This window comes from Pinus tabuliformis, chromosome Q (assembly GCF_031772625.1).
Source record: "Pinus tabuliformis cultivar Carrire ecotype Pingquan chromosome Q, CPIR1, whole genome shotgun sequence".
Lineage (NCBI taxonomy): Eukaryota > Viridiplantae > Streptophyta > Pinopsida > Pinales > Pinaceae > Pinus > Pinus tabuliformis.
The window spans coordinates 287,370,340-287,397,491 of NC_142296.1; the positions used below are offsets into that span (position 1 = coordinate 287,370,340).

The 27,152-nt window shown below is 32.8% G+C and overlaps 2 protein-coding genes across 2 annotated transcripts; both read left to right on the plus strand.

The window, feature by feature from the left end:
- Positions 1-10,288: 10,288 nt before the first annotated feature.
- LOC149219359 (wax ester synthase/diacylglycerol acyltransferase 5-like) lies at positions 10,289-10,812 on the plus strand. The gene is made up of 3 exons (XM_089386802.1): positions 10,289-10,420; positions 10,536-10,673; positions 10,765-10,812. Exons 1-3 carry the CDS (start codon positions 10,289-10,291, stop codon positions 10,810-10,812), a joined length of 318 nt encoding a protein of 105 aa, XP_089242928.1.
- Positions 10,813-22,418: 11,606 nt separating this feature from the next.
- On the plus strand, positions 22,419-24,172 carry LOC149219360 (LOB domain-containing protein 4-like). The gene is made up of 3 exons (XM_089382580.1): positions 22,419-22,501; positions 22,598-22,783; positions 23,721-24,172. Exons 2-3 carry the CDS (start codon positions 22,598-22,600, stop codon positions 23,913-23,915), a joined length of 381 nt encoding a protein of 126 aa, XP_089238706.1. The 5' UTR covers positions 22,419-22,501; the 3' UTR covers positions 23,916-24,172.
- The last annotated feature ends 2,980 nt before the right edge of the window (positions 24,173-27,152 follow it).

The window sequence follows — 27,152 nt, forward strand, 5'->3', positions numbered from 1 at the left end:
AAAAAAAAAAACAAAGCTCTAAGCATACTTCTCAAATCATTTTATCTATGTAAAATAATAATAATATTATTAAGTAAAATAAATTATAAAAAAAATATAAATATTGGTGAATGTAATAATGAGAAGGGGAATATTAAACACCATACACTAAACTAATAGTTAAGCCAATAGGCTTTTCATGGTGAGGTTCTTCCTCATGACACTGTCGCAGATTCGTCGGCCTAACGAATATACTTTTTTTCAGACACGTGTCAAATATTGTGAGTTTATGCTTCTGAGCCCAGCGAACCGACTATCCATTGTCGTATTCTCTTCGATGGCCAAGCGTGTGGGGCATATCAAAATGTTGAACTATCGAAGGATTCATATGTTATTGCATCCCAAGATTACAATGTTGCTTGAATCCCATTTCTCCCATACCCCATCCAAAAGCCACATGCCACTTCATAAAACTATCATATTTTGTTTAAAAATATCGGAGTTTTTTTTAATGCACTTCCATACCAAATTTCAATACCTCTCCCTTGGATGGACCCGATGATATTTTTCACCACATTTTAAAGTTGATATCGGATCCATCGGCCATTGAGTTTTCGGGATTCCACTCGTGTAATAGCTCTGAGGCTTACCAATGTCTCAATACTCAGACCCAATATGTTTTACACTCCAGTGAAATGAAGAATCGGTTTTGCCCAACCATTAGTGTTTTTCAAACAGATGTGCTCGTATTTTCTGATAGGCCCGGACCCAATCCCACTTTATCTTTGATTTAAATCTGATCTCAGATCCACCACATCAAAACTCTTGTTATGACCCTCGTTTAAATCTCTGATACCGCCCCGAACCTGATTTCTTTCAAAAATTCAATTTATTATGGCTCAAATCCTCCCTCTATCAGATGTTTGACAGTCATCGTAATTTTTGGTTATATATCCATTCAAATTTTCTGATAGTCATACTCCTCTAATATGTCTTGCGCTTTCCATCTATCATGCTTTGGTTTTCACCCAAATTTTAATAAGCCATTATTATGATCGGGTCTTATTGTGATTGGTTACGTTTCGTTTTGATTTATATGATTTGGGAACCGCCGATGGAACCGCTGATGATGATTGCAGGGCCGATTCTGGAAAAGACCATTTGTTATGATTTTGTTCAACGAATTAACCATTGCATCTCCAAAGAAAGTCTGAAGTTGTTCCAGATGACTAATCGGGGATCTATGAAAACAACCCTATGGCTAATTCAGAATTTGTTGAACCGAATTCAAATTTTATTTTGGGAATTTGTCATGTTTAGGCCAAAGCTTACTCCATTGGAATTATTGTTTCTGTCATTTTTAGTTGAGCGATTTGGGAAAATCGTTATGACTGTAAATTGTATTAATGCCCATCTCAATTATGAGATTAGGGTTCAAAATTCAATTCAAAAAAGACAGTTATTAGTGCACTATTCTCTATAAGCGATCTTTTCATATTTATGTGGAACCCTTACGTAGTTATGGAGAAGGCATAGCAGTGTTAATCTTGGTACTATTATCTCAATTTTCTTTGTTCTATTTTCAAATGAATTGTGTATTCTTTCATCTTTGTATATTGTATCAGTTTAATATTTTTCACTACTGAGGATATTATTCAAAACGATGTTCAATTTTTGAAAGATTCATTTAGTGATATATGAATGTTGTTACCAAAATATATCTCTTGTTAACTATTTAACATAGTTTCTTTTATCATTTGAAGTTTTCACTTTCAGTTTTCTTATCAATCTATATTTCTGAGTAATTCTGAAAAACCTTGAAAGCATATTATCTCAATCAAGCATGGTTACACATAGCTAATAAGTTTAGAGTTATATTATCACAAATTAGTTTATGCAATTCTTAGCTTAAGATTATTAATATTTCCTTCATTCATTCCTGTAAATTACAATTTTGTGTGAATGGGTAACTAGTCCCATAATACTAGTTGGAACCACCATTTAAAAAGATAAAGATCTAAGTTATAGGTCTTGACAGGGTGGTAACCCCCAAATGTTGATTAGGATAAATCTCCTCATCAATAGCATCGCAGGCGACTTTCTCATTCTCGTCCTCTGTGGGAGTTTCATTTTCTCAACTACAAGACCAACACGACATCAGTGACAATGATTCTTAACTTGCATCATGCTCTAGGAGATGGAGCTTCTCTCATGTCTTTATTTCTTTCCTGCTCTACCAGGGCTGATAATCGCAGTGTTCCCACTTTTGAATGTGTGCAGCTCTTCCCAGAATCTCAGAAATCCCAAATCCATGGGTTCACCATTCAGGGTTGACCATTCATGATGTACGCTAATAGGTTTTCACAATCGTGCTTATAATGTGGTACAAACTACTCGATTTGATCAACAATTTATTAAGATTGAAATGGATGGACGACAGTCAGTTTCCAATTCGGGGAGGTCCTTGATCAAGTGCTCAAAAAATAGCTCAAAATTCAAATTTTTGAATCGGTGTGGAACCTCAACAACCACATAGTTCTCGTCATCCTGAATTCGGTGCAACTTGTTTCGCGTGAAACATACTCTATATGCTCCTAGACACATGTTTTGTTCATTTTCCTAGACAAGCGAATTTAAAAAAAAATGCAGACAACCGAGTCAACAGTCCGTACTACTAACGTGGCGTTGACTAGGCATTCCTATGTTGTAGGGTGATTGTGAAAGTGTCTGTCTGCCTCTAGCAAATGGTGTGCTGACACGTGGCAGGTGCTTAGGTGGAATTTTGGATGAATTTTATTGGATGGTTGGTGGCAAACCACAGGATGCCACGTGGCCCAATCAGTGGCTACCACATGGCATCCCGAGGGCCAGAAAAAATTGGGTTAAGGTCTAAGCAACAACGGCGGGGGTTGAACCCGTAACCTCCAAACTCCATGTCCAAGTCATTGCCAATACACCATACGAATAGTTCAAATTATATATGGTTTTCCACATATATTTAAACTCAATGTGTCATGCCATGAGGGAAAAGGGCTAGCCCTTGGGCGCGTGCCACCCAACAAGACCACCAATGGAGTGGAGTGGGGGCCCAACGGGCGTGGGAGGGGCCGTTGGCCATAGCCCTAGGCACGTGGCCCCCATGTGGCCCATTTTTTTTGGAATTAAGGCCTTATAGGGCATTTAATCAGTCCAACAATTTCACTCGGAATTAGGCGAAATCGACACTTGGTTAGCAGAATTGGAGGCGAATTTGTAGGATGGTGCCAAATTTTGGGGAAATTGAGGTGTGATTAGCAGAAAGACTTGGGGAAGCCATAACTTCTTCATTTTTTGACCAAATCAAGAGAAAAAAGAGGTTAGACAAGCATTTTTGGGTATTTTGGAGCCAATGGATCAGGTTTTGGAGCTATCAGAGCATTATAAATTGATGTATTCACACTTTTGAGAATAATAGAGAGGGCCAAGCCATTGGAAGCTGGACCAAGGAGACATAGCCCAGGCAGGGTGAACTCCTTCATCATGTGATATTCATGTTTGTTATGCGTTATTGTTGAGTCATTTCTTTTTTTATTTTAATTTATACATGCAATTTACATAAAAACACTCAAATATTCACGTTAAAACTTGCAATTAACCTCATGAATTCTTAATCACTTTTACATATTCTAAAGAGGAATTTAGCACAACAAAACTAATTTTGCCATTCAGATCAAGTTTGGTATCAGAGCTCCTAGTTTTCTTTGTGCAAGGAGGATTTAAATGTTTGCAAGTGAATGTGATGCTTACAAGGTTGAAGCTCAAAAGAGGAGAAGGAAAGTTGGTTGAAGGTCCTGGAGTTGGGTCAAGGAGAAGGAGTGCAAGATTGCCACAATCTCCACCACTAGTTCTACCTCAAATTGCAGTTGAAGCTTCAGTAAGCAAGTCATATGAGGGAGGGTCTGTACATTTTACAGAGGATGAGAAGGTTTTTAGGAAGGATTTCTTTGACATGACAGAGATGGTAAAATTCCTCTAGGAAGAGAGGAATACAAGACTGCAGGGTGAAAGCTCCAAGCCTCCAAAAGGAGAAGGTTCTTCAGGAGAAGGAGGTAATGGAAATGGAGGTAAACATCCACCCTCTCCACCATCATCTTCATCTTCATCTTCGCAAGAATCTTCACTCTCTTCCACTAATAAAACCCTTACTCATACTCATCAACATACCTCAAAAGGAATTGGTAAAACACACCTTTAAAACTTGATGTTAAATTTGAACTGCCCATATATAATGGTGAAGTGAATGCAGAGAAGCTTGACAATTGGGTTTGTTAGTTGGAGGTCTATTGCATAATTCAAAATCTTCAAGATGTTGACATAAAGATTCAACTAGATTGCTTGAGGCTAGAGGGTGCAACACTAGTATGGTGGGAAGCCAAGACACAAGAAGAGATAAAAAAACATGGTAAGATCTCAATTTCTTGGTATGATTTCATTGTTGCAATTAAAAGAAAGTTTTACCCTCTAGCATATATGCAGAAAGTCATCATGAATTGGTAGAAATTTAGATAACTTAAAGGTCAAAATGTGCAAGATTACACGCAAGAATTTAGAAGAAGGTATCTAATGTTAGGTGTAGATTTGCAATCACAAGACACTTTGCTGAAGTATATAGGGGGTTTACACAGTTAACTTAGGCATATTATCCTTATGTTTAATTCCAATAATCTAAGTGAGCTTTGTGTGCAAGCCACTCATCTTGAGTCAAGAGGGAAAAATATTCCAAAAGATGGTAATAAAAATTCATTTAAGGGTAAAGGAAAAGAAAAGGGTTTCAAAGGGAAAGGAAAGAAAAATGCATCCATTAAGAAGGAAGGAGAGAAACTGACATGCAAGCATTGTTCCAAAGAGGGTCACGATGAAGCTCATTGTTGGAAGCTTCATCCTGAGATGAAACCAAAGAAATTCAACAGTAAGGGAAAACAAAAGACAACTGCAACCATTCAACAGGATTTGGATCTGATTCGGGTGATGAAACTAAAATTACAACCATGGGTATGAAAGGAAAATAATAGATTGCTAGCACTAGTACTTCAAATTTACACAATGAAACTCTAAATGAAAAGAACAGGATAGAACTTTTTCACATAAGGGTAATCTTAAAACATAGAAAAAATGATACTCTCTTTGATATTGGCTCTCAAGCCAATCTCATCTTTGAAAACATTGTCAAAAGTTTAAACTTGGAAACCATTCCACATCAAAAGCCATATCCATTAGGATGAGTGTGTTAAAATGCACAATTGCAAGTAACTAGAAAGTGTAGACTGAAATTCGCCATTACTGCAAATTTCATAGATGAAGTGGAACTTGATGTTGTGCCATTAGACATGTGTGGTATAGTTTTGGGCATCCCGTATCTTTATAACAAAAAATCTATATTTTGTAGACATGAAAACAAATACCATTTGTTCAAAGATGGAGTAGAATACATTGTAAGAGCCCATAGCAAGAAACTAAATCTTTCACTTGTAAATGCGGGGCAAATGAAAAGACTAGTAAATTCTAGCAAGAATTTTGTGCTTCTAATGATCAAACCCAAAAATGATATTGATAATGAAGCTTTTCAAGGTTGTGACTCAAGATTGAAATCTGAATTGGTTGATGTTGTTCACCAATATGATGAGATGTTTCAAGAACCAAAGGATTGCCTCCCAAGAGAGGAATCCAACATGAGATACAATTGCAACGAGATAGTCCTCTTCCTAACATTGGCATGTATATGATGTCAGTGATGAAAAGTACAGAAATCAAAATGAAAATTCAAGGGTCACCTATTGTTTTGATTCCAAAGAAGGATGGAACATGGCGCATGTGTGTTGACTTCCGTGCATTGAACAAGATTACGGTAAAGAATAGTTACCCGTTGCCTAGAATAGATGATTTAGTTGATCAATTGAAAGATGCAAGGTATTTTACTAAGTTGGACTTAAGGAGTGGCTACCATCAAATTAGAATTGCTGAAGGAGACATTTGGAAGAAAACATTCAAGACAAAACAATATTTGTTTGAATGGCTGGTTATGCCTTTTGGTTTATGTAATGCTCCTGCTACCTTCATGTGTGTGATGAATGATGTGTTGAGGCCATTTATTGATAAGTTTGTTATAGTCTACTTAGATGTCATCTTAATTTTAACTAAATCTTGTGATGAACATGTCATGCATGTGAGAAAAGTACTTGATGTCTTAAAGAAAGAACAATTGTATTTAAAAATGTCAAAGTGTGAGTTTGGAAAAACTTCTTTAGTTTACTTGGTTCATATTGTTGGAGGAGGTGATTTGAAAATATATCCCTCCAAGGTTGATGTCATTTTGAATTAGCCAAGGCCCAAGACAATTACTGAGGTAAGAAGTTTTTTGGGAGAAACCCAATATTGGAGGAAATTCATTGCTAATTTTTCTTCTATAGCAGCTCCTTTGCATGCATTGACTAGTGTGAAAAAGGTTTTTCAGTGGGGAGGAAAACAAAAAAAAGGCCTTTGATGCATTGAAGGAAAATATTAGTTCAGCCCTAGTACTTGCACTTTCAGACTTGAGACAGTCATTTAAGATCCAGACTAATGCTAGTGACTATGTCATGGGTGCATTCCTCATGCAACATGGTAAGCCTATCTATTTTCATTCAAAAAATTTCAATGGTGCAGTGATTAATTATCTTACATATGACAAGGAATTTTATGCATTGGTGCAAAGTGTGAAAAAGTGGAAACACTACTTGATGGGTAAGGAAACAATCATTCACACTGATCATCATCCATTGCAATACTTGCAATCTTAATCTAAGTTGTAGCAATCAAGGCACTTCCGATGGATGGGTTTTCTTCAACAATTCCACTTGGTAATAAGGTATAAGAAAGGTATCTACAATAAAGTTGTTGATATGCTTTCTAGGCCTATTATTAGTGTAGCTACTTTACTCAAGCATAATTCTCTTTTGCATGAAAGTTACATTGAGGAGTATGCATTAGACAATGACTTTCAGGATGTTTATGCAAACTTGAGTCAAGGTAACCAAGTAGAGGAATTAGATTATCATTTGCATGATAAATTTTTGTACCATCTTGGTAAGCTTTGTATTCCATAGGGAGAAAGAGTCAACATCATAAGAGAGGCACATACTTCTCTTATTGTTATTCATTTTGGTGTAAGTAAGATGGTGGCACATCTACAAAGGTACTGTTATTGGCCTCATATGCTTGAATGTGTCACATTTTATTAAAGGATGTTCATTATGTGCAGTCAGTAAGCCTAGCAATAGGAGGTTAGGATTGTACACACTACTTCTAGTACCTTCACGACCATGGGAGAGTGTTTCTTTGGATTTTGTAGGAGGTCTTCCATTGTCAAAAAGAGGTCATGATTATTTGTATGTAGTTGTGGATAGGTTAAGAAAAATGTGTATTTTGATGCCATGTTAAAAGCAAATTACAGCTAAACAAGTTGCTTAGTTATTCTTTCAGAATGTATTGGTGCATTTTGGATTTCCAACATTCATTGTTAGTGATCGAGATTCTCATTTTGTTGGGAATTTTTGGTCAGGCTTGTGGGGATTCATGGACACCAAATTGAAAAAGAGTACAACATTTCATCCGCAAACAGATGGTCAAACCGAGGTGGTGAATAGGACGATGATTTATCTTCTTCATGGGTATTGCAACAAGCATCCTCAGTTGTGGGATGAACATTTTCACTACATTCAACATGCTTACAACAGGGCCAAACACTCTTCAACTCAAACATCGCAATTTGAAGCATGTTTGGGATACTTGCCTAAGTCTCCTTTGGATTTATTTTTTGGAAAGATGTTGCTATTGATGGTCATAGTGACATAGACAAAGAAAGAAGGTTCATTGAACAAATCCAATTGGTACACCAAAGAGTTCAAGAACAACTGGAAAAGAGCCAAGGCAAGTACAAAGCAAGGCACAACAAGAATCGAGTAGATCACAAGTTCCAAGTCGGTGATGAAGTTTGGATTCAGATTAGCAAAGAGAGGCTCCAAGGAGAAGGTAAAAAGTTGAAACCAATTAGATATGGTCCATTCATAATTCTGGAAAAGATTGGTGACAATGCCTTCAGGTTGGATTTTCCTTCAGATATGCAAATTTATGTTGTTGTTAATGTGGAAAATTTAAGGTTATATGAGCCTCATTTGATTGAAGGTCAAGGAGAGAATGTTCAAATTTCGTCTATTGAAGATTTCTCTCTTGAATACCTTGATGAATTACGACAAGACACCATTCTTGATAGAAGAAAAAGGTCTTCAAAATGAGGGAATGTGGATTACCTTTGTGTGGGGCTCAAAGGAACAAATCCTTCCAAGGCCAAATGGATCAAGATTGGAAAGGTGAGGGAACTGTACCCTCACTTGTTGAACAATTGAAAATGATCTTTTGGGGTCCAAAAGATTCCAGTGGGGAGGAATGATCAGGTGCTCAAAAAATAGTTCAAAATTCAAAGTTGTCAGATCAGTGTGGAACTTGAATGACCGCGTAGTGCTCATCATCCTGAATCCAACGCAACTCATTTTGCATGAAACAAACTCTGTATGTTCCCAGAAACATGTTTTGTTTGTTTTCCTAAACAAGCGAACTTAAAAAAAAAATGCAGACAATCCAGTCAGCAGTCTGTACTACTGACGTGGCACTGAGTGGGCATGCCTACGTGGCAGGGTGACTGTGCAATTGTCTATTTTATCTCTGGCGAATGGTGTGCTACCACCTGATAGGTGCTTAGATGGAGTTTTGGACGAATTTTATTAGATGGTTCGTGGCCAACCATAGGATGCCACTTAGAAGCCCGAGGGCCACCAAAAATCAGGTTAAGGTCTGAGTAGCAGCGGCGGGGGTCAAACCTGCGACTTCCAAACTGCAAGTCCAAGACATTTCCAATATGCCATATGAATAGTTCTTATTATATATCATTGTCTGCATATATTTAAACTCAACATGTCGTGCCATCCAGGAAAAGGGCCAGCCCTTGGGTGCGTGCCACCCAACATGACCACCAGTGGAGGAGAGTGGGGGCCTGGCTAGTGGGGGCGGGCCATTGGCCTTAGCCTTAGGTATGTGGCCCCCATGTGGTTCAAAATTTTCAGAATTAAGGCCTTATAGGGAATTTAATTCGTCTGACAATTTCACTTGGAATTAGGCGAAATCAGCGCTCGGTTAGTGGAATTGGAGGCGAATTCATAGGATAGTGCTGAATTTTGGGGAAATTGAGGTGTGATTAGTAGAAAGACTTGGGGAAGCCATAACTTCTTTAGTTTTTGACCAAATCAGGAGCATAAAGAGGCTAGACATACATTTTTGGGTATTCTGGAGCCATTGGAACATGTTTTAGAGCTATCTGAGTATTGTAAACTAATGTATTCACACTTTTGAGCATAATAGAGAGGGCCAATCCATTGGAAGCTGGACCAAGGAGATGTAGCCCAGGCGGGGTGAACTCCTTCATCATGTGATGTTATGATACTGTTTTGGTGATGTTCATGTCTATTATATGTTGTTGTTTAGTCATTTTTTTATGTTAATTTGTACATCAAATTTACATTAAAACACTCAAAAAGTCATGTTAAAACTTGCAATTAACCTCATTAATCCTTAAGCATTTTTACATATTCTAAAGATGAATTTAGCACAACAAAACTAATTTTCCATTCACATCAGTCCTGGAGTGCAGTGGATGCCTAAAGTCATGTCTTCTGCCACTTTCACAATGGAAGACATTCAACACATCAAAAATTCTGTTGGAGGGGTAATTTGTCAGTTTGTTGTTAATTTTGGAACTTTTTACAATTAGGATTTGGCTTTGCTGAACCCTACTGCATTGTTTTACAGACCGTGAATGATGTGCTAATGGGCATCATATTTTATGGACTTCAACGCTACCTGCGGATTACTCTCGGTTACCCCAAACCCTTAATCCCTTTTTCTTTCTTTTTCTCATTTATGTATTTCCACTGCCTAATTCCTAATAGTTGAGATTTTGAATGTAGATGAGAAAATTGTTGGGGCAGTAGAAAACTTGAGATTAACGGTGTTGGTCTCGATGAACACTAGAGCCAAGCTTTTCCCCAAGATATGATTTAGTAAAGATTTGGTTTCCATCAAAGTTTGAAAGGAATTAAGTGTTTTTTTTTTTTTTTTTTTTTTTCTACTCAAATGAATGTTGGTAACACATGGAAATGCGTTGGATTTGAACCAGATGGTTAAACCCAACAGTAAAGCACCTTGGGGAAACAGATTTGGGTTTTTACATGTTGGAATATCGATGGAGAAGTTGGATAATCCTCTGGACATTCTTCGTAATGTAAAAGAAAATCTAGATAGAAAGAAAATGTCATTGGCAATCTTCATAATGGGCAAAGATCTGGGCTATGTAACAAAAGTGAAAGGACCTCAGGTACATGAGTACATCAATTATTATTATATTATTGTTGGCATCTGTGGGAGAGATTACAGAAGAAAACCTGAAACTGAGGTGCTTATTATGATATGGAATGTTTTTGTTGTAATAGGCATCAGCTAAATGCATGTACAAAACCCTTACAAACACCATGCTTAATGTGACAAATATGGTCAGGCCGGGAGAACAGATATCCCTCGCTGGAAATATGGTTAAAACTTTATATTTCTCGCTATCTGGTGTGCCCCAGGTTCGATGTAGCCCTTTCTTTTGTTTTATCTGGAAATTAATGTATCATAAATCTGTGATTTTCCTTTATCCATTCGATTTGAACATGGCAGGCACTTCTTGTGACGAGTACAAGCTACATGGGTAAGTTGAGGGTGTAGATCATAGCTGCAAAAGGATATGTAGATGCAGGCCTGCTCTCCCAGTGCTTCGTTCATTGCTTTCATGAGATGAAGGAAGTTGTTGGGATCTGAAAATTATCCTTTAGTCTGTATTGGTATTTTGTTATTTGAATAATGAGCTGAAAATGATAACCTACAACTCTACATTGGAGGAAGTGTTATCTCGATCTCTTACATACCAAGTGCTACATATAATAATATTTCTTGTTCATTACATTAATTCAAAATTGTTCACAGTTACTCTCAACCCCGAGCAATACACTACTTTAAATTTGTTCCCATACTCCAGTTTAATAATTGTGCAATGAGGTGTGTCTCTATATAGATATATCTATAATTTCATGTGAATGGTGAAATTATCATAGGGATTCCATAAACTTTCATTGAAATAGTATTCATATATTTAATTTTACTTTAAGTTAAATTGGTCATAATTTCATATGAATGTTAAATTGGTAATTGAAGAATTGAGGAAACAACTAAAGTCATTTATACCTTAATGAATCCATATGAAAAACCCATATTAATATCAATGTCATGTCATTGTTTCCATTATGGTGGGACTTTTCATGACTTAAGTCAATTACTTTATTTTATTTATGATTAATTAGAATAATTACCATATTTCAACATTTTCTCTTAACTATAATTGCTAATAATTTTAACACTAATTATTGTAGCTTTAATGTTTATGTGGCTTTATAATAAGATAATGATTTGTTAGTTTAAATTTCTTCAGTAAACTTATAATACTTGATATCAATTTCAATTTGATCATCTGCACTTGCATCTACAAAATGGGATCAACCATGTTCATGCTTTGCATTTCTTACGAAGTTAAAAACTTGTTAGCAATGTTGAGGACAAACAACTATCGTCTCTATGTCTTGTTTATCTTCTTTTGTTACAATAATTACTTCATCAATGACTATAATGTTGTGATTCAGGTGGTTGATACTAATGGGTGTTGTTCCCCTTTTGATTTTATGCTATCTCCAGAATATCCCAATTTTCATTGGACCTAATTGCTACCACAATTTTTCGAACAATGCTCTCATCCAAACCTTATTGAATGAGAGACACTGCTATTGCATTGGTTTCTTTGACTTACTCTTAACCATCTCATGGGTTTTAAATATACCTTTCAACTAATAAAAATTTAACAAAAACAAACAAAAAATCCGTTCTGCATTCTAATATTATGGAGTCATTTACAACATATAAAGTGATATATGTGTTACTGTGATGATACAGTGAATTAATAGGGCTCTCGATCATCAGAGTAGGTACATTTATGGTATAATAGATGGATAACAAAGATCCAAATATCCTGAAATAAAAAGAAAAAGCATCTTGTTGAGAAGTAAATTAAAAAATTAAACAAATTAATTAGATTAATTGGTTGATTTGTACGAAGTTTACTTTTCATGAATTTCAAATTTAATGGGAAAAATTGAAGGTGGGACTTAGTTGTGAAGTTTACAATGTTTCAAAAGACATTCATAATGAACTAAGTTTTATAAATATACAAAATTATATTGACAACATTCAACACATTTGGATTTTTTTTTTCAAATATACCTTTGCGACATCCATCGCCCTGTAAATATCCATCTCCAATGAAGTCATCATTACAGGAGCATTTATGCATTGGATTTCCTGTGTTTGGAGAAACGAACTGTGTGCAATTCATTTTTGTTGAGCACTTGTTTGAACAATCACCTTCAATCCACCATCCAAGCTGAATCATTCACAAATCGATGATCATGCCCAAAGAGATGATATTGGTTGCACAGAAGGAACCACGAAGAAATCAGAGGTGACATATGCATCCTTTGAACCAGGTTGCAGAGGTTCAGAAGATATTGATCATAAGAATTCTCAAGTGGAAAAAGACACCTCAGAAAATGTCGAAAGATGCATGGAAGGAGAGACAATTCCAAAGCCAAAGGATGATTTTCGAAGAATTGTTGACAGTTGTGATGTTGAAAAGTTAGAGATCTCGAATTTATTTGATACTTCCCACAAGCAAGAGATCCTAAATGTGATGGAAAATGTCAAACAACATGAAATCTTAGATCTGATCGAGAGCACTCAACTAAAATTGAGAGAAGAAGAGCACCTAGTGGATTTTCATAATCAACTTAAGGATAATTTCTATCTAGTTGAAGAAAATGTTGAAGGAGAAGTGCCATCTGTTTTAACGCCATTAGAAAACTGAAAGAACATGGATGCCATACCAATACATACAACTTTAGTTAGTAACACAACATAGCGATAGACATATTACTATGTAAATTAAGTAAAGTAATGAATAATATATATATATATATATATATATATATATATATATATATATATATTAATTAATTAATTTTTCGTATAGATTAAATGAGTTTTATATTTTCATTTGAAAAATTATAAGTTTAAAATTAGAAATGGGTAGAATGTGTATATTTGTAAATTTTAATAATTAAATTTATTATCAAATTAAAATTAGAAATGGGTAGAATATGTATATCTGTAAATTTTAGTGAGTAAATCTATTGTCAATTTTATAACTATAAGTATATATCCATCTCTAAATACATGTTATATAGTTGGCACATAGACATAGTAATATTAATTATTAGTTAGTATTTTCTTATATAAATAAATCGTTGAAAAGGATACATGTGCACATTATTGAAGTCAATAAATATAGACTCATCAAGTGTGTGCATGAAAGCTATAACTTAGAGGCAATATCCTTTGAAGTCAATAAATATAGACTCATGAAATGTGTGCATAGAAGCTAGAACTTAAGGGCACTTCCCCTTGAACCCACCTATCAACCATGGTAGGAGGATGCCAAGGGAATTACATAGTCCGATGTGAAGGGATTGGTTTCACATATTTTTCAATACTATTAAATCAATTTTAAACCTTAGTAAATGTTAATTATCATCAACATCAATAATATATGTAGATTAATATAATTCTAATTCTAATTCTAATTTAAGAAAATAAAAAACATATATTAAATATTTGACATAAAATAAAAAACTAAAACCACTTTTCTTTTGTGTTACATTTTTTTTTCTAATCATTCCCTTTGATTAAAATCAAAGTAAGGAAATGATTAAAAGAGAAGCTACATTATTTCCCAACCATTCTTTTTTTGCATCCAGTTTTTTTTTATATAGTTTTTCACTTTAAATTAAAACTAAAATTAATTATATATAAAAGAGATGGGAAGAAAATGAAAGGATAAAATATTCAAAAGGTTAATTTCAATTTCTTAAAATTTTATCCTTTTAAGGAATTAAGAAATGAAACGAAAATAAGTGAAATGTTTCTAATTAAAACAAGGATACAAGGATATTCAAGTGAATTACACAGTGATATCAAAGTGTCATCAGATCAATTTAAGAAATTTTAAATAGGGTTATGTTTGAAATAACATGGATAATTTATCAATGGAAAATTTAAATGTCAGCTAAATCTCGGTGAATATTTTTGTGACTCTTGTTGATTTGGGTCAATTTATAAACCCCCCAAACCGCTTAGAATGTGGTTATGAATAGATGAAACCACAACTTTGGGGTAGTGGAATTGTAGTTTTGAAATTCTAATGAAAGATAAGTTTGAAAAAATACCTAAAATTGCAAAAAACCACCATTCAGACAACACTGTGAGATTAACAACAATTATGCGTATGAAATACACAACAACTTACAAATTTGATATCTCAGAAATTCATAACTCAGTTCAAGGTATAAACATTTCAAAACATTTTGACGATATCTCTATCAATCAAATAACATATCTCTTTAACCTTGTCATTTTAAGTCATATGTCCCAAAACGCTTGAATATGAGTTAATAAAACACAACCCCCCCATTTTTCACTTAAATTTCATTATGGGGACCCTTTTAATTGATTGATTGCTATTATTACTATTTGATTTTGATAGTATGGATTGCTTAAATGAGTTTGATATGTTCTTATCTACCTATCATAACTCGTTTGATCTCATTTGGACATTTGGTTTGTAAATGACGTCTAATTGTCGATTGGATGTTTTCAACTGCTTTGGCCTTATAGATTGTACATTATCCTCTTATTTTATTAATTTTATTTCTATTTTGTAAATAATCATTTGTATTTGTATATAATATTTTTATGTTGTACAATATGTATTACTTACATAGCCCCCGAGACCAAGAACCATATCTAGGCCCTAGGCCTAAATCATATTACAAAGTGGTCATGCCAAAGGTTTGGGCCCAATCTAATATATCATAACAAAAAAACCATCTAAGCACACTTATATATTGGAGATATTACATCGAGAGTTTGGTTATGGTGCATACTTTCAAAACTCTGATATCACTATAATCCATAACCTCCGATATGGCCCACGTCTTTCCCACATTTCACCTTCGTTTCTGCTATTCCTCTTACATCGACAATGTCCCATTAAAACTTTTTCGATTTAGTCACTCAACCCCCAAACCCGATTTGATAATCAATTGCATTCTATAAATATATCGCATCCGGATGAATCAAAACTCTTCAAAGGCATACCACTCCAAACCTCTGATATGCGATATCACAAAACCTTTGATTATCGATATAATATCACCTCTGATCTCTGATTTTCTCTGATTGTCGATGCACGATATCACAAAAATCTCTTATTTTCTCAAAACTCTTATACACAGACCCAGTTTAATTTAAATTTTGATTAATTGAAATATCGCGTCCTTTCTCATATCAACGCTTTTGTTTTGTGTCACAACTTAAAATCATTGATCGTCGATTTGGTGACGGTCCTGATATCGTTATTAAAACGAGTTCATCATGATATCGCATCCGCCCATATCGCAATTTTCATATAGTGTCACCTCTGATAATCGACGATCACCGATATCATATCCAAATGCGATTAGCTTTATTATAATGTTTTAATGTGATTTCATGTCCATTGTGTCGGAGCTTTGCAATATCACAAATTTGTAAAGTGTGTCATGTTAAAACCTCCGATATCAAAACCTCTGATACCTATCTACACTTGCCACTTGTCACACTATGGTTTGATCAATGTTATATAGTCTGTACAGATATTGTCTTAAGGTTTCAGGTTGTTATTACGATTTTCTCTATGATTTGTTAAGATTTGTGTGGTTTATAATAAAACGCTCACTGCTCTGTTTTATTCTGATTACAGGGATAATCTAGGGGCCGCTTTTGGAAGATCTTGTACTTCTGATAAACTACAACCACTTTATATATTTTGGACTTTGGTTATATAATACTTTTATTATTATAAAGGGCCAATGTTATTGGACTTTGGTATTGGAAAATTCTCTGATCAATAAACTATAGCCACTTTGTGAAAAGACACATCTGCTTTATAAGCTAAAAGCCACTATTCAGAGCTACTCAATATCGCAAGTATTTCATCTGGTCTCATTTTAAAAGTTCCAATATCCATACCTCTGATACCACTCCTCGTCTACCACTTGTCACTTCCTAGTAAGCTCTGTTTGACTGAAACAGGGATGAAATCAGGGTCCACATATCCTATTAGCGTTGCTTTGCGCCTCTCGGTGCAAATTCTAGTTAAATATTACTTTTTGACACAAGTGTGGACAGTGCTGTGTTTAACTTGTTAACGCGGACCATAATTGATTAACTATAGTTCAAAACGAGGACCTTAAATGATTAACTACAACTGTTTACTCTTTAAAGGTGAGCATCTTTATCCAACAAAAATGTGATTATTGGTGCATATTTACTATGTTTATTTATGACAAATAAAAAGTTTTGGGTTAATATCCAATCTACAAAAACATATTTAAGGTTGTATATTAGGAATATATATAGTTTTATTTAAAGATGTTTTAAAATTGATGATATATAAGTATATATGATATTGAATGTTTTTATTAAAATTATATATGGTTTATTTCTTCTCATTAGAGTTAGTAAGTTTAAATCATATTTTTATGTGTTCAAATAGTAAATTTATTTATTTTTATTAAGAAAGTTGTCTTATATTTAAATTGTAGTTTTTGATGAGTGAAATTGTAAAATGTTAGTAGGGTTATTTTTATTAGGAATTATTAATTAAATTTATGTCAAAAATGTGGTTGGGAAGCGGTAGAATGTTTGTTTCCTATTCTGTATTGATTATATCAACTCATTTCAATTTTTATTCTAATTTTCTCTCCAAGATGAGTGATAAGCCATCATAGATCATTTTACTTTTGAATGGGATGTGTTGTCTACCTCCATTTACTTCCCTCTTAACAATCAAGCAACTTTTATCTCTTTCTAATGTCCTCCTCACATTATCTTTGTATCCTTGTAGTTACTATTAGTATCTGAGATATTTGGCATTAGATATATTTTATCAACCAATCAATGCTACATTTTTAGACAATCCAACTTGTTAATAATGCCTCATCATTGACACAACAAATTCTAATGGAAGTGACATTGTCACCCTCTTAGGCACACCACTCTAAAGGACTTAGGTCTAGTTCATTAAAAATGATGCTTCTAGATACTACAATTCAGGGGTTGTTGCCACCCATTTTTCATGATAAGATCTTCCTAATGTACTTATTGTTACTAAGGGTTCATCATTATAAGTTTCCTTTCCTTTTCCTTAGTATACACTTAAACTCAATTAACATTTTCCCCTTAACTAGGGTTACAAAAGGGCATTTAAACTATCCATTGAAGTCAAAGGAAAGTGGCAAGCAAATGCCTTACACTACCCTATACACCTTGCACTCACAAACACCAACTCACCAAACCAAGGGAACAAGATCACCTCTTCTAGATGCAAAGGCCATGACACAACATGTAATATGGCCAATTGCATCATGTTACTCACACAAATGACTATCTCCACTCCCCTCAATTTCCTGACAAAGAACACATATATTTAATGTAATACTTAAATAAGTGTCGTCAATTGAAGCTTTGGACACAAATTGTAATTAAAAAATCAATTATTCATTTTACATAAATAGTAAAAAAATCTATTGTTGAATGTGGATTCTTCATACACAATCAACCATGTCCACTCCTTACATCAATCAAAACTTATACACAAATGGTATAAAAAACTAGTATTTTTAAATTTTTATAATAAACATTAAATATCACACTTTGTTATATTATTTATTAAAATAATTTTGAATAGTATAGGTAAAAATAAAAAATAATAGAATTTGCTTTTTTATTTTATCCATCATTATTTTTATAATTTTTATAATATTTCATAGTTATATCAATTTCAAGTATATAAATATAATTTTAAAAAAAATGCAAGCACTTTTTCATAACATTTTCAATTCTCACTTAAATCATTGGTATTCTATTGGAGTCGGTCTAATGATTAAGAACATGTGTTTTCTCTTAAAAAGTCACATGTTCAAAACAAGAAAAAATAAAGTATATATATTTTCATAAACTTTAACAATCAAATCAATGTGCGGAAATAAGTCCATTATCTTATAAATAAAAAAATCTCATATACTAATTTGATCTCTACCTTAACTTTAATTTTAACCTATATATTTGCAATCAGAAAAGAACAAAACTTGAAAGTAAAACAAATAGAATTGGTTTCTTTCAAGCTTATTCGTCATTGCTTTATAAAAACTATTTCATAGATACCAATTCCAATTTCACGCACATAACCATAATTCCAAAAGAGAATACGCGCTTTCCAAAAAGACGTTCTCAATTACCACTTAAACCAGTGATATACTATCTTAATTGTTCAATTAGAGAGAAATAGCTTAGTCTAACTAGATCTAAATTATATTATCTTAATTGTTCGATTAGCGAGAAATAGTTTAGCCTAACTAGGTCTAAATTTTAATTTTATTTTCTAAATTTTTTAAGAAATGTGAGCCACCATAATTAAGTTTCAGAATTTTGTATATTTTAGATTTTTTAATAATGCTAAATCTATTTCCATTATATAAAATAAAATTAAAACATTGTTATCACATTTTTATACTATTTTTTTTTTAAATAACTAGCTTTTAAATCTGACTCTCGATAGACAACGCGAGAGAAAGTCATAAAAGGGCAGAGTCATAAGCCCGTGGTCGGCGCTGTTTGTGGGGATGTGAGCAAAAGAAAGAATGGAAGGATTTCAAATGGGAGGAACCAATGTATTATTGAGATTGTTAGATTTAACATTTTTGTGATTCATAATATTGGTTCGACTTTTCTAACCAACTAATATGATCCATCCTCAAAGCAAGGTGAATTAGTTGTTGAAAACTAGCCGTTAAATTAGTTAATAACGCAAATGGACTATTATTAATTAATAAGGTAAGTAAAATATTATTAATTATTAGAAGTGTGGAGTTTTTTATTAATAAATTATTAAAAATAAATATAAAATAATTAAATATTATATGTTTATTTAGAAACTCGCTGTTAGGACTAATATTAATTTTAATAATTAATTAAAGTGTTAAAATAATCTATATTTATTTAAAAACTAGCTTTTATAAAATATTTTAATTAATATTTCAATGAATAAGTTTAGTAAACTATTTTATCAAAGTTTTAAAATTTATTTTTGACTAAATATTCTGTTTTAATGTTTTAATACCTAATTAGATATTATCAATTAATAAAAAGGTTATCACTGGGGTTAACTTAATCTAAATAGATAAAATATATACCTAATGTCACGGTATAGAGTTCAAGCTAAAGAATAGGTTTTATAAAATATAAATAAAAAAAGGTTACTAATTAAAAATAAGAAGTTATATACATATATTAGATATATTAAGGGATCTAATAATAATATCGCATAAAATAAAAGTTACAGAAAGACTCAAATTTTCTATAAATTAGAAAACATGAAGGGAAACAAGATAGATACAAAAAATGAATAAAAAGGAAATGAGGAAAGAAGAAAAAAGCATCAAGAATTAGATGAACGAAAGAAAACAATAGTACAAAAAAAATGAAAACTTAAAAATAAGCTAGAAATAAAAATAAAATTAACCAAGGAGCAAAGAGGGAGGAATCAAGAAGTGTGAGCCGGAATCTAGCTCTTATCCAACTCTTACTTAATTTCCAACCGTCATCCTGATTGAGATTTTTGGCATGCCTTTTAATCTCAATGGCTTCCCTAAGCTTCCTATGGTGGAAATGATCAATCCTAACAATGACTTTAGATTCTTCAATGCAAACATTGTGCTTTGTTTTCTCTGCATGTTCTCTGCACGATGATGAGTAGGATTTATTGTCTCTAATATCTGCATCTATCTGCAACATGCTCTCTGTTTAATAGAGCTACCTGTTTCCCCAATATAGGGAATACCACAGGAGCAGGGAATAAGATAGACACCCTTCGTATCCTTAGGGTCAATAAAGTCTTTTATAGATCCCAACGAATTATGATTTAATAGTATTAACAACAACTTACAACCTTTTTAAAATCTTTGAAAAAAAAATTTATTTTATTGTAATAAAATGTTATTATATATTATTATGATACTATATTATAATTCAGTTTTTTTCCAAATAGCAAGTCATCACAATCATCAATACTTTTATTTGTTTTAACTTTGTCAATAAGTCAAGAATAGACTCTCCAAAACTTTCATTCTCTAGAATAAGATGTTTAGCATGATCATAAAAAACCAATATTTCAGCTCTCTTTGCTCTTGAGAGTACTTTTGTTACTCCAGAGATAATTATTTTGTAGATGATCAACCTCGGATAGCTTCAATAATCAAATTTGTGCATCTACAGGCTTTCTTATAACTATTGCATAACACGGTGACCATTGTATCCAATAGTTACAAGATATCTAACAGTTATATGATGAGCTGTAGGAAGCTTGTTTTGATCTACCTTGCAAATAAAGATCCATATAGCGACAATCGGCTTCATGCTAAAAGCTTAAGGTGGTCTAAGCACCTCCAGTCTCTTTTCCCTTACCCTTATTTTTCAGGTTTTTATCAACGACATTTATTTTTTTCATTTTGGTTTTTTGGCATATATTTTTGTTAATTTTGCCTAAAATTTGATGGAGATTTGTTGGAATCACAAATTTGAGTTGTGAAATCTACATTATCCAAATGTTTTAAGAACTTTTCAGGGAGCTATTTGGAATAATGCTTACAATAGCATATAGGTAAGATTAGTTTGTGGTTGTTGAGTTTTATTGAGATATTTTCTCAACAAGCAATGTTTTGACTTGGAAATTGTTGAATCTCATAAACACCATATATGTGGCATGTAATTTGGTTTTGAGTGGAGTGAAAGATACAAATGTTTTTTTGTGTGTAATCTTTCTACAATACCTACTCCTCAACTTTTTTTGTAAGCTAAATCTATTTATGCATTCAAAAAATCATTTTAAAATATTAAAAATCACAATACACCTAGGGTTGTGAAAATTATACTTCCATCAATGTTATGTAATCTATTAAACTACACCTTTTGAAAATCTTGCTTTAAGTGGTAATATTTTTACTTCAGCGATAATTATGTCATCTATAAAAAAGTCTCTTGCCATTGTGGTTGAATGACCATATGTGAAGGTTTGATCCTCACAAACTTGTGATCCAATTCCGAGCAAAACTATATACACTTAGAGAACTGCTCCCTAACACAATTTCTTCACGCTCTCCTTCCCTCCCCAAACCCAAAATGCGAGTATATTAGTCCGTGGGAAAAGAGCAGGAGGTTGGTCAGTTATGTCTGCCATAAACCAATGGTTTTCTACAACGAGTCAACGACGAAATATTTACGCTTTTCCGACTTTACTTTCCAAAATATGGTATAAATTCTTTTGTCGAATTTGACTATGACATCCGTCGAATTCGGACCGTCTGACCGTATGAATAGACTTGGACCGATCGGCACTATTGGTACCATTTTTTCCCGATATTTTCGGCCGGTGCGGGAAAGGGCCAACGCGTGGGCTCTTTTCCCACTTTTCGATAATATATGTTACCGAATTTGACAATGAAATCCGTCAAAATCGCACAGTCTGGTTACGACATGCCACTTTTCCCACTTTTGGGCATATAATAGGTTGAATTTACAAATTCCCTCACCACAGGTATCAAATATAGATTATGCCATCTAGGGTTATTTTGTTTCTCATAAACCAATTAGAGAGGATATCACTTTTTTTCATATTTGGCATAATTGGGTATAGATTTATTTTCAATTTTCATGAACCTGAATTGTAGAAGGAATCTCTCGACTCAATTACCTTTTTTTAACCTCAACTAGCAACTATTTTGTGACCATTATTTTCCACGAAAATTTTGATCAAATGGATCCCACACAATCAACAATTTTGTGGCCATTATTTTCCACGAAAAATTTGATCAAATGGATCCCACACAATCAACAGTTAGTCCTCTTAAACCACCTGGCTCAGCGGAATCCTGCACGCTGCTTCCTCCGTGTACTTTTTACAACGCGGGATTGACTATGATTATCTAGACTTCCCCGTCAACGCGTACACATCTCTTATTCCTGGGCTCCTTGTATCTCAAACTTGCTTTATATTTCCCTATAATTACGACGTTCGTCCTCGCATGAACTTTGCTTCTTCCATTTTATCTGTTTTCTGTTCTGTTCGAAAAATTCGGGGCCTTCATACAGCAAGTGAAAGGTAATCAATACTTGTGAAAAAATTCGTAGCATAATATTTTGCTGAGGTAAAAAGATTGTTGTAAAAGGTATTGCTAACAGAATAATTGTTTTGCAGATGAGGGAAGTCAGTGGTTCCAAGTCACAAACATCGTACATATCTCTGTGTGCTGCTTGCAAGATCCAGAAAAAGAAATGTTCACAGAAATGCGTGCTCGCACCTTATTTCCCTCACAGCAATCCCCAGAAGTTCCTGTTGGTACACAAGGTTTTCGGAAATGGCCATGTTACCAAATTACTGCAGGTTCGTTCTATAGCTAAATTATGTAGTCTACCAGCACAAAGGTATTAGGCGAAATGTAAAAATAGTGATTTAGTGGTAAAATTTAGTCTCTTCCAAATTCAAGAGTTTAATTCAACCGACTGTAATCAATGGTAATGGGTATTTGATTTTCCCATAATTCCAGGTGGGTGGTAAGTCAGTTTCAATATCTACCTCATTTGGATCCCTAAAATAAATTACAATTTCACAGAAAATTTGTGTAATCATATAAAATATAAAAGTGAAATTTCAAAATCAATGTGATTGTGCTAAGAGATGCTCTCCAGCTAGTTATATATGTAAAGCATGTTATATTTTTTCTTGCAAATTTAGTAAAACTGAAATAAAAATAAAAATAAAAATCGCTTTATTTTAAAAAAAGTTTAAGATTATTATTTTTTGGTCAATTTTGTTGGATAATCAAAGTAAACTTCAAATAAAAATAAAATAATTATAATTTTAAAATAAAAATGGTACATTCTTAATTTTGTTTTTCCTTTTTAGTTAGGGTAAACTTATTTGGTCAAATTATCAGTGGTTTTTGAGCTCCAAATTTATGAGAATCCATGGTATTTCCCATAGTATTCATGTGTAAATAGTCTATTTAAAAGTGTATTAAACTGGCTTATACTTATTTTAATTTTGGATGGATCTATGGGCCTATAAGAATCAAATCTCCTAAAATGAGAGATTTTGATCTCTCTAAATGCTTAGTAGATCTCGAATTAAGATCAATCTAAACTAATAATTACAACCATACATTTAGATTTAGGTTAGATAGAGCTCTATAAAATAAAAAATCTCCGTAAGAATTTGTAGTTTCTGGTTCAGATCTTATCATAGTGATTCTCCAGCTTTAAGATTAGTAAAGACCCTGGGTAATTCGATTATGGTGTGATTATCCGTTACGTTGTTGCAGGACCTTCCGGCCGAGCAGAGAGGTGATGCCGTATGCAGCTTGGTGTACGAAGCAAGCCAAAGAATTCGGGATCCTGTACATGGCTGCCTGGGCATAATCAATGATCTCCAAAATCAAGTAGCAGAGCTCCAATCGCAATTGGCTTTAACACAAGCAGAGCTGGCTAACGTTAGTCTGCAACTTGCTAAACCATGAAGTTTTGGATCCCAATTTATAGAGCGCCTCACAGCAAAAGAGTGAAGACAAATTTTAGCAGACAGCTTGTTGATATTCGAGAATAAGCCTAGCAGCAAAATTTCCTTCCTTACGTAGGACCCAAGCGGCATAAGTTCGATTAGATCAGGAGTGAGAGGAATATGTCAGCCTTTGTTGTTCTTAATCCCTGGGTAAACTCCCATTTCGAAGACAAATCATGGCCGGGGAGAAGTTCATGTGCTATGGGGAAGTTCTGATTGTTGGTAAAAGTTTGTTTCTTGTCATAATTACTTTGGAGAGAGCTTGGTTAAACAATTTTTCCAAAAAGTGTGTGGGCATATGTATTAAATTTTGAATCATGTACCTAACACAATATAGTTGATAGAGAAATCACCTAGATTTATGAATGTAGATTTATTCATGTTTTTAGTCCATTAAAATGAGAAAAGTTAAGAATAGATCATTTATGGAATATTATTTTGAATGGCTTTCAATATCTCTAATTAAGTAGAGTATATAATGTCATGACCAGGAATCAAAGGGATAAATTTAGAGCCATAAAATGATAATGCAGTAATACTTTCTTTCATTCAATAAAGTTTAGATGAAAGCATTTTTCTTAAAGCTGAAGCAACAACTAGGTCCAAAAAAACTTGGAATATTCTAAAAATTGACATATAGTGAAAATGAGAAAAACACCTATTAACATTCATTTGGGTCCTAAAATTCTAATTATTGATAAAGTGGTTATTGTAACTAAAAAAAGTTTTTAAGAAGTTATGGAAGATCCAGAAGTTGAAACTAAAATAGTTGTCAAGAAATTTTATGAAAAAGTTGCATAATAAAAAGACAATGTTGTACAAGAGTATGGCAAAAAACATTGAAGTTAATGAATGAAAATGAAATTGCATTTGCAACAATGGAAAAATGTTAGTGGAATTTAGTTACAATGAATGTTTAGTTTGATTATGAAGTTGACATTAGATATCTAAAAGATGCAGTAGAAAAAAGAACAAAAAAGCCAATCATAATAGTTGTTGGAGCTTTTGCAACAATAGATAAAAATGAAAATGTTGATATAGAGAGTAATATAAATGTTCAATCAATAGTGGTTGAAACACAACAAGATGCAAAAGAACTAGATGAAGAAAATAAAAAAGATGAGGACATACTAAAGAAGAAAACCAAAGTAAATTCCAAGCTAAAGAAGAAGAAAACATATGCAAAATACAAAGTTTGGAGCAAAAGTAAGATGAAGCTTGTAGAGCATAGAGCCTAAGAAAAGTTATGCCAACATGCAAAACATTTTTTTTGAATTGATCTCAAATTTTTAAGCCTATCCAAGACTTTTCCCAATAGTCAATCACATTATGAATTTTGTAAGCCCATAGAGGCATTGCAACTTTTAAAATAAATTGTTTATGTTAGTATTGTAATAGTGAGAATTAGGAGGGAGTATTAAATAGTGTAATTTCTCCCACTAGTTAGTGTTATCTAGAAATTTTAAAAGAATTCTCAATTGTTAAGGTTAACTATGTCAAATCAATTATTTCTAGATAATTACTCTTTAGATATTCAAAAAAAATTTATCAATAAATTTTTCTTGAAAAAACTACATATATAAATATATATTTTATGATTCAATGAAAAATCATTTTTCAAAATAATCATTTTTTAAATAAATCATTTTATTGATTAATTAATTAATTATCTTATCTTCTTGTTCTCTCTAATTTCTTTTATTGCATCCAAAATTAAAAAAATTTAGAAAAACAATAAGCTTGTTCATGATTATTTTAATAATCATCTATTTGAAAATATGTGAATGCATTTGTTATATCTAAACTATAAATACAATAACAATACAATAACATTTTTATATACTAAAAATCCTATTAATTTAAATAAATAAAAACACCTATAATAATAATCCACTAAAATTAATATAATCCACCACCACCACCACCACCACCACCACCACCACCACCACCACCACCACCACATAATCCATTAATCTTTATTAATATACACTAAAACTTTTACATTATAACTATTTTCCTAGTAACGTGCACTAATACTCCCTCATGTTAGATTCTACCATTATAACGTTCACCACCACCACCACCACCACCACCACCACCACCACCACCACCACCACCACCACCACCACCACCACCACCACCACCACCACCACCACCACCACCACCATAACTTTTACATTATAACTATTTTCCTAGTAACGTGCACTAATACTCCCTCATGTTAGATTCTACCATTATAACGTTCACCACCACCACCACCTAATATAATCCATTAATCCATTAATCTTTATTAATATACACTAAAACTTTTACATTATAACTATTGTCCTAGTAACGTGCACTAATACTCCCTCATGTTAGATTCTACCATTATAACGTTCAATTTTTTTTTAAGGATATAACTATTAAAACTTATCACGAGCAACGATACTTGAAAGGGTAGGGATAGAATTCGGTAAAAAATGTGCCTAGATAAATCTAAAGTATAAAAGGCATGTCATAGAAAAGCACAAAATTGATTATTAAAAGTTTAAAACAATAAAGTTGATTATGTAATTTTATTTGAGGTTTAAGATCGGCTTTCCATGTCAACAACGAAATATTTTCCAATAAAGAAAATATATTTTGAAATATTTTTAATTTTCCATTTTTATTAATTTTAAGAAATTAATATTAATTATATAAATATTAATTACTTAAATAATTAAATTGTAAAAATATAAATAATCATTAATTATTTAAATAATCAAATTATAAAATGTAAAATATAAAGATATTTTAATAAGATAAAATGTATTAAATATCTATATGGTAGCTCATTTTTCTAGTGCTATAAAATATTATGTAAATTGTGAAATTAAGATTCAAATCTTTACTGAATGTTTATTCCACAAGAAAAATGGATAAAATGTATTAATAGTCATTGTTTATAGGAGTATTCTAAATAACAAAATGATTTATGATAAATGTATGTGGAATTTTAATGTTTTTCAAGGAAAGCCTTAATGCATTAAGCAGCCTTAGTGATGATGATGTATCACAAATCATGTATCATTTAAAGGATTTGTTGAACGAGGTTTAGAATATTCTGAAGTGATTGTAGTGTTAGTTGCATCATGTCAAATCAGGGATAAGAGTTTATGACTAGTGTAGAGGATGTAGGGAAAATTATAGGGGCTAATATTAGCAGGTGGAG